Here is a 9,524-nt window from a genome sequence, read left to right as displayed (position 1 = left end):
AATAAAGCAGGTAGGAGGAGCCAAAGACCTCATGCCAACCCAGGGAGGTTCTGCACACACTTTAGACTACTGAACCCTAAGCTTCATTGTACAAATGCACTTGAAACGTGTATCAAAATCCCCAGCCAAAACAGCTTTTCAAAGCTGAAGGCTCAAATCCCAAGTTTAGACACCTGGGAAGTGTGGAATGTCTGCAACCTGTGTCCCTGTGGGAGGATAGCAGTGTCCACCAAGTGGTGCCTCCACACTTGGGCCACTGACCACAGAAGCCACCCCAGGAAGGCTATGACAGGCATTGAGTGACAGCAAAAAGGCACAAGTCCCTGTTAAGCTGCTCATTCCTGGGGGCTCTTAGTGTTCTTTCTACTTACATAATCAAGACAATTAACTGAATTGATCAGTGTTCTGGGATGAAAATGGAAGAGCACTTAGTACAGAACTGCCGTTTTCATGTTTAGTAATTTAGAAACTCACTGGACTTCATAAAAATTTCTTCCAACAGATTATTGGATCTATAAAACAGTGACAATTTCACCAAGAACGAATGCACATAAACCACAAAAACAACTCATGGAGAAGAGCTGCTCCTGTTGCAGGTGGCCAATAACACTGCTTTAGGTCATGAAATTAGTATCTCATGATAAATACTCTGGGTGAAGACTGCATAGATTGGGATACAAATGCACATTCAGAAGAAGCACTGCTGATCAGGGCACATGAAGCGGGGGACTGGAAGCATCCAGAGGTCCTTAAGACTTCTCCTCATCTTTAATTTCAGAAATTCTGTCTGTAGATTTAAGAATTTCAGCAACAAAATTCAGTGTTTCAGCTCCAGAAACCAGTTGCTTGATGGATGCATGTGCTCTGTTTATGACAACACAGAGATTCTGTAAGGCCACGTCAGTGTTCTGCTTTACCACCGTTAGGCTGGCACACTGGCCTGACCTCAGGGCTTCATTCTCATGCTTGAAGTTGGAGACCTGTGCCTGGAGCAAGTTTATTTCCTGTTTCAGCTTCATAACGTGATTTTCTGCCTTTACAGCCCATTTCATCATCAGCTCCAGGTTCTGCTCCACCTGCTGGACTACTGACTCCAGGTCGTGGTAGTCACTCTCCTCCTTGACCATCTTTGCTTCTAGCTTCCGCTCAAGCGTCCTTACCATTTCTGTTTGAGTTTCAGAGAAGCTCTGAACCTCATTCAGCTTTCTTCTTAGCTTAGAATTTTCATCTTTCAGTGCTTCATAACTTATCTGCAGCGTCCGCAGGTGTCTGTCTCCCAGAGACTCCCCATGAGTTGTAAACTCTGCACTAGGACTCCCTGCTGGAGATGCCAGAGAGATGCGTGAATCTGTGTCACTCAGTGTCCAGGGGGGCAGAGACTCAGGCCCCGCCAGCTCCGATGGGGTGGAGAGAAAGGAAAGGTACGTGCCACAGGGTGATGTGCTGGCCGTGGTCCTGGAGGAGTGAGTCTTCTCCACAGCAGACGGCAAATAGGCCCCATTCCACCCACTGTCCTCATCTTCCTCCTCCTCATCCAGGACATCACCAGCCCCTGTGGGGTCTTCAAAAAATGGCTGCTGATATTCCAGGCCATACCCCACAGTCTGGGGAGCAGGGGAGCTGTGGTCCAGTCCCAGTGAGTGCCTCGAGGCTTCCTTTGGATAAATTCTGCTGTTGGTCGTGCCCTCTTTCGACAGACCGAGGTTCTTGGTTTTCAGAAATTCTTTAAAGGAGAATGGATTTGCCTCTTCAGGGTCTTCCAGTTCGTCATTGTTGGGAACCACGAGGCTCCGGGCTGGGACAGCGGTGGCGCACCCGTGGGGGCGCGTAGCCGGACACCACCATGGCGGCCTAGCTGCCCGCATCCCCACGGCCTGCCGCCGTGTCGCAGCAGCCGATCAATTGTTTCTTTTTCTAATCTTAAGAGTTTTTATTCAGTATGAGGACTTTTACCTTTTACTTCATTCTTACCACATTGGTCCACTTAGCCGTGGGATAGTACAATAGTACATTACAGACCCCTCCCCGCAGGGTATACTTGAAAACATGGATAGTACCAAACCCTAGAGATACTTCTTTTTTTTTTTGCTTATTCATATGTAGATAAGTTCAAACTCTTCCTCTGAGTGTTTGATAACCAATTCTGGTGAAACAAGCTAATAGTTTAACAGGAGAAAATGTATAAATTTATTAACATACATGCACAGGCCACAGGAGCCATACAAAATATGAAATTAAAGAAAAGGCCAGAGAAGAGGGACATGAAGGATATAGGTATCAGAGGGTCATGATGATTTTTTGGGAATTCAAATGGGCTTAAAGAATAGATGATCGCAACAGAGGGACATAGTTCCTTTGGGCTCCTTGTGTGGCATTTTGGTTTTCAGGTTCTTCTGTGATATGAGTCTAATTTTCCTGGGTTAATGAAATTTTACCAAAAAGATTGGAGGAAACTCTGTTCCCTTTTGGCAATTTGGTCTTTCAGTAAATAGGTGAACTTCAGAGAAAGCTTTTTCCTGCAATTTCTGTTTCTCAGGTGCTCTCAGTTCAAAGTTCAAAGTGGATATTTAGGGTTATAGTTTTCTGAGTCCAACACATACATACCTATGATAAAAGTTTAATTTATAAATTGGTCACAATGAAAAGTCAACAAAAATATTAGCTAATAAAATAAAACATTCAGAACCACATTATAATAAAAGTTGTTTAAAGATTATCAATTGTTTATTTCTGGAATTTTCTTTGTAATTGTTTTAGACTGTGGCTTGCCATAGGTAACTGAAACTGTAGAAATCAAAACCTCCAATTAGGGGATACTACTGTAAAGTGCTTCGCCCATGCCCTCTCCTTGCCTGGTGCCTCTTGTCCTCCCTCAGAGAACACTCCCCAAACTGGGGGGGAGGAAGTGGGAAAATATCCCTGAGGAGAACCTGGGAAGGAGCTTGAGTGTTCAGGGATCCTCAGACAGTCTTTCAGTCAAGCCCTCTGCCTCACTTCTGCCCTCTGGGATATCTAAGCTGCCAGAGTCTAGGGTTCTGGGTTCAATTAGGAAGAACAGGATGGGATCCTGTTTATATCCCCCTCCAAGTGTCCTCTGCTGTTTTTGTTTTAAATCTGTGGTCACTCCTGTCTGTTTCTCAACATAAATTATGATTTGGGGTCACTGCTGTCTTCTAGTTTCATGGAAGATGAAGTTCACGGGATGTTTATAATTCTCATGTTTGAAGTGAGGAACATTTCTGAGAGTATAAAATAGGGCAAGAAATTCACTGCTCTGCCATCTTACATTTAAAGTTTGCTAATGAAAGACTTTGATACATAGAAATTCTTTTTCAATATTTTTTATAAAAACAACACCTAGAACATATTAATCATACTTGGGTTTTCATTTTTAAGTGTATTTGAATGTGTTAGATGATGAGATGAACATGTAGGGGAATTATTTAGGTGTAAAACAAACAAAAAAAATAAAGGAATGTGAGCAAGGTATAACTATGTACCATAGGCATTCAGTGCAGGAAAATTTAATTTACATCTGAAGAAAGAAGGATTTCCTGGAGGAAGTATCATTTTTAATGAAACCTAATGTTCAGGTAGGATTTGTGCCTACTGAGAGTTTAAGAAATATTTGCTAAATATAATTAATACTGTTCAGCATTGGTGGTTTGACTGTTCTTTAGTGCAGTGTGTCAGCAGCAATCAGCTTCACTGATTCTTGTCTTTGTTTTTCAGAAAGAAACTAACAGAAACATTTCTATGGAGAACATTTGCCATTCAATGACAGTTATTGATACATCCTATAAAACAGAAAAATCCTTCCTGTGAGAATTCCATTATATTAATGATGCATGTATATTATTAAGACTTATACATACTGAGTAATAAAGCTCCAAGTTCACATGTTCCCAGATGTTATTTTGGGGCTACCACATTAGCAATTTTTCAAAAACATAAGCAGTAATTAGAAATCTTTAATAATAATTTCTTTAGAAATAACACTTGATTTTAATTATTTCATTTAAAAAAACTTGTAAGAAAAAACTGTCAGAACTATTGACATTTTTATAGCTTGACAAAAATCAAGCATAATTAAAATGAAATATTTGTTGCATAAATTGAACTGCAATTAATATGTTTTCTGCTGCTGCTTCAAGGATAAGATTAAACTGGTGTTGTTAGCAGACTCCCTGCTGTCAGACTAATTTCTTGATTTTTATACCACACATTATCACATGTTCTTATAGTAAAAGAGTAAACCAACAAGTAGAAAACACTGTTTGATGAAAATGGTGTACAGGAGATAAACTGACTTTTATGAAGGCAAGGCAATATTGTTTTTCATTTTAAGATCTGATGACTAGTTGATTCCAAGGGTAAGATTCGCACTTTTAAAGCCATTAAATAAGTAGAAAATTGTCCTTCATTTTAGTTGGCTATGCCTTTTAATTAGCCAGTTTATTGTTTCAGCAGTGTTTGCCTTTTCAGGCAATATTTAGAAAATGAACAAGACCTGTTGTGCATAGGGCTCCCCTCCAGCTAACCCAGAAATAATAATAAATCTCATCACAAAAGCTTAGGTGTGGATAATTCAAGAAAGTGGAAGAAAAACACATCCTGTTAACATTCCTCTTAGAGGAGGATCACTTTTTCTCACCAAAGTCCACCGTCACAAAAAGAACACCTAACCTTGACAAAAGTCAGTTATTGCTATGAAAAAATTCCCAACTGCCACCTGCCCAGACCATGCGTCGAGTATTATTTCTCTGTGAACTTTCTCTCTGGCTAATTACTTTCTGACATTAGACACCATTTGTGGTACCATGAAAGAAATAGATAACCATTATTAATAGTCCTCTTTATTTCTCTAAATGTCTCTCTTGGGCATTGCTGCTTAAGGGATATAAATACACCTTTGGGATTAGAAATTATGGGGTAGGGCCATTCACCTGCTGAACTATTACACACCTCTTTCTCAGGGGCTGCAATGGAGGTGCTGCACATTGTGTGATGACTGCATTAGGATTGACAGTGCCTGTCGAAGGAAGTGAAATCAGCATATCTCTTTTCTTGTACAAGGCCAGCGTGTCCCTCTCTTGCTGCCTATGGTGAAAAGATGGTATTATTTTATTGCTTGGTGCTGCATTATGCATTGCAAATGTCAAATGCACTAACAGGTTTCAGATGGTGGAAAATTTTACCCTCCAAACTTCTTACAGTAGGTAAATCAATCATTTTGGGATGGCTTAGTTTTGGTCACTTGAAGTGATACTTGTGATATAGTGACAAAATTGATGGTTGTGCTTGTGCTGTTAGATTGCATGTGTTCAGCATTTTGTGGTTTATACTTAGATGTCACCTTGAGACATCCTTTCCTGACCACCTTATTTAAAATTGCCAGTCCTTTTCCTAACTTCCACATTAGTCTATTTTTCTTTACAGCATTATCATGTGACTTTTTTATTTCTTTGTTGCTTGTCTTACTAGAAATTTAAGTTTCATGAAATCAGGAATTTTTGCCTGACTTGGTCATTGCTGTATTTTTACTGCCTCCAATAGTACTTGGTTTAATTAGGCACTGGAGTCTTCTTAAAAGAAAGATTGGGTGAGTAAATAATGGAATGTTTAAAAGTCAGTCCTTCAAAAAAACAGAATAAATCAGCTTAACAAACATAATTCATAATGTTAATATGAAAAACTACATTTAGTAAATAATCACCAGAATATTCCTTATTAATACTTCATTTAGGGGCCGGGGTTGTGGCTCAGTGGTAGAGCACTTGTGTAGCATGTTAGGCCCTGGGTTCCATCTTCAGCAACAAATAAAAATAAAATAAAGGTATCCTGTCCACCTACAACCAAAAGCAAAAAAAAATTAAAAATACTTCATTTATACATTATTTTATTCGCTGTAGAGAAACAACATAAATGAAAATTATTTCTCATGAACTAAGTTTCAGGTAATAATCTATACATTTGTGTATTCCTAATCTGAATATCCAAAATCCAAATCCCCCAAATTCAAAAGGTATCTTGTGTTCCAACATGATGCCACAAGTGGAAAGTTCTACTCTGTGCAACTTTTGTTTCATGCACAGCACAAAAACATGGGGGAAGGTTAGAGTAATTGTATGGTTTGGATGTGAGCTGTCCCCCAAAAGCTCATGTGTGAGACAATGCAAGAAGGTTCAGAGGAGAAATGATTGGGTTGTGAGAGTCTTAACCTAATTAGTGAATTAATTTCCTGATAGTGCTTAACTGAGTAGTAACTGAAGTTTTAGGGTGTGGCTGGAGGAGGTGGGAATTGGGGGTGTGGCTTTGGGGTATATATTTGTATCTGGCAAGTAGAGACCTCTCTGCTTCCTGATCACCATAATGTGAACTGCTTCCCTCTGCCACACTCTTCCACCATAATGTTCTGCCTTACCTTGAGCCCTCTGGAATGGAGCCTGCCTCTTATGGATTGAGGTTTCTGAAACTTGAGCTCATAAATAAACATTTCCTCTATGATTGTGCTGGTTGGGTCCTTCAGTCACAGCAGTGAAAAAACTGACTAACACAGTAAGATTTCTAGGTTTTATGACTGACTTTGGGGAGAGGAATTCTACTTTCTAATGCTGCTTGGGGAAGAAGAATTCTAGTGTCTATAATCTTCTTGGGGATAAAAGTGGATCAGGAGAAAGAATGGCAGGAGGTCAGAAAGATCTTACTTCTGAGCCCCTCTCCTTCAGTGAAGAGTAGTCAGCTATCAAGGTGCCAGACCTTGGGGTATCAATCCTGGCACTGCAATTTACTATGAAAGCACTGTGAGTATTGATTTTGTGGTTACAAATAAATTTTAACATGTCAGCAAATTTACAATTATGCAATCTGTGAATAATGAGGCTTGACATTAACTGTGTTCTATAAAGAACATTTCTATAAAAATTATCACTAAACACATCATCACAGTCTATTTACTGATGAATCTAGGCATTTTCTTCCTTGCAAAATAGGATCACACTGAAAAGTCCTGTATTTCTATTTAATCAAGATTTATTGATTCTCAATATGTGTCAGACACTGTTATGGGACTAGGAATACAAAAAGCAAGATGGATATAGTCCCTCTCCTCAAAGAACTCAGAAACAAACACATTAGGAACTAGCAGAACTTTTAGGATATGGGGCCTAGTGTAAAGCAATTAGGTTATTGGGGGTGTGTCCCTGAATGGGATTTGAGATCTTGGCCTCTCTTCTGTCTCTCTTTGCTTTCCAGCCACCATGATGTGAACAGATCTCTTCCTTTATTATGTGCTCTGTGGTGACACACTGTGCTCACAGGCCCAAAGCAACAGGGCTAACCAAATACAGATGGAAACCTCTGCAACCATGAGCCCAATAAGCCTTCCCTGCTTCTAGTTGATTTATCTCAGGCATTTGCTATAGTAACAAAAAGCTGATAAACATGTATTTCTTCTGATATATCTATCTTGTATATCTTATGGCTTAATACATATATCCCATAATTGCAATGAACAGGTCAAATAAGAAATCCTGTCATTTATCCTTCATCTTACATACCTGGCCTGCCAATTCTTATATGTGCATTTAAAACCAAGACTGAAGATAAAAATGATTTTTATTGGACAACTAAATAAGAAGGATGTAGATAAAACTATTAAGGAAGTATATCAAAATAGAGAGGACTCTATAGAAACTCAAATATCTAACTTTTTAGAATGTAGACATAACAACATTGAAATGAAAATAGGAGTATGTATACCAAAAAGTAAATATAAATGACTTTTAAATTAGCAGCTATTTAGGAATGTTTATCCCCAAGTATGCTTTAAAGTATTTCTGAGAATTTCAGATTGAAAATAGCTAATGTTTAAGTCCTTGCTGAATGTCAGATACTATTTTAACTACTTCACATGCATGAATTAATATAGATCATTTTAATAACTCTGGGGGTATTACTATTATTATTTATTATTTTAACATTATTTTATCTCTGATTTTCAAATCAGGAAGCAAGCATTACAGAAGTTTAATAATTTGTTCAAGATCACAGAGCTCTTAAGAGTACAGTTGGATTTCAAACCCAGACAGCTTGACTCTAAGAAATCCAGTAGAAGTCACACAAACAGCCTATGCATCATCAGTGAGATTCTGAGCATAACGTAATATGCAGATGAACTTGATAATGCATCATCAATTCACGTCAATTAAAATTCATTTCTTTGGAAACATTTACAAATGTTTTAATTGAGAGAATATTGAATAATTTCTAAATCTCTAGACTTTAGAAGAACACAAATAACAGTGCTCGAGGATGTTTTCTAAAAACTCAGAGTGAACAGAAAGAGGGGAGCAACTTCTGTAATTCAAACAATGGCCTATGTATTCTTTTGTCAAACTGTAGAGATACTCACATCATCAGCATTTTCTACATGTGATAAAGGTGTTGCCAAGCCAGTTCTGTTTTACCACTGTACAGTATGCCAATCATAAAAACAATGAGTTAAGTAAAAAAAAAGAATGAGTTAATTAACAAGGGGGGCAAGTGTAAGAAAGCAGGAGACCTATGTCTCAGATCTACCTCCTTAAGGACAGAATTTGGGGATATTTTTGTAATAAAGAAACTAGGTGAATGATAGTTTGCACATGCATAATTAATCTTTATAGCTCTTTATAGGAGGTATGTTCAGAAAATGGTGACATTAGTATGATGTAGAGATTTGGGCCCTCTAAAAGGTCACCCATCAGACACCTAAGCAGGCCAACTGGAGAGCTTCTACAAAAGTGATCAAGTCCCTGAAAAGTAAACTAGGCAACCATTATCATCAGGACCCACACATCAAAGGTGTGACCTACAGAAAAGCTAGTGGGACACTAATCATCTATTTCCCTGCTGTGACCTCAAAACTAATTACTTTTGAAGTCAACAAAAGCCAAGCAACTAAAAACCAATTAAGCTGGAGAATTTATTCAGAATTTCTCTTGGTTTTAAGAATAAAGTTTGATCTAGCAGAAAAAATGTCAGGTGATTGCTTCAATCTCCCTATTAACTCCTACTTGAAGAGATGGAAAAACCTAGTGCTAACCAGATTTACATATGGTTCCATCCAGGAAATGGTTTTGATTAAAATAGTATTTAATATTCAGCCAAAAGTTCTTGCCCCCCTCCTTTTCATTTTAAGCTCTAAAAGAAAATTTTTTGAAAAATTTTGAAGATGAATATAAAAAATTAAGCTGAAAAGTATATTTGTATCCTTAGCTTTTTCACCTTGTCCCTATAATCCCAGAGTTTTTGTATCATGTGGTGCATTAGCATGGTCCTGCTTACTAACATTGAAGCTGGTTGTTTAAATACTCAGTTGTGAGTATCTGGTGAAAAGCCTTAAATAACTAGATAAAGAGTGCAGTTGCCAACCTAAAGTCATCTTACACTTAGGGCTGAGTGGCCCAGGAAATTTGCTCTTTTTCATTTTTGACTTGGGTTTGAAAATGGACCTGGCTGCATTCCAACTCAAAGAACTGTTC

At 38.3% G+C, this 9,524-nt stretch overlaps 1 protein-coding gene across 1 annotated transcript; it reads right to left on the bottom strand.

Annotated features, from left to right (window-relative positions):
* Positions 1 to 749: 749 nt before the first annotated feature.
* On the bottom strand, positions 750 to 1,865 carry LOC124961398 (endosome-associated-trafficking regulator 1-like). The gene has a single exon (XM_047519964.1). It carries the CDS (start codon positions 1,863 to 1,865, stop codon positions 750 to 752), a length of 1,116 nt encoding a protein of 371 aa, XP_047375920.1.
* Between the last annotated feature and the right edge of the window lie 7,659 nt (positions 1,866 to 9,524).

The sequence above is a fragment of the Sciurus carolinensis genome, chromosome 12 (genome assembly GCF_902686445.1).
Source record: "Sciurus carolinensis chromosome 12, mSciCar1.2, whole genome shotgun sequence".
Classification (NCBI taxonomy): domain Eukaryota; kingdom Metazoa; phylum Chordata; class Mammalia; order Rodentia; family Sciuridae; genus Sciurus; species Sciurus carolinensis.
The sequence above is the reverse complement of the archived record's forward strand: the minus strand, read 5'-3'. Positions and strand labels throughout refer to the sequence as shown.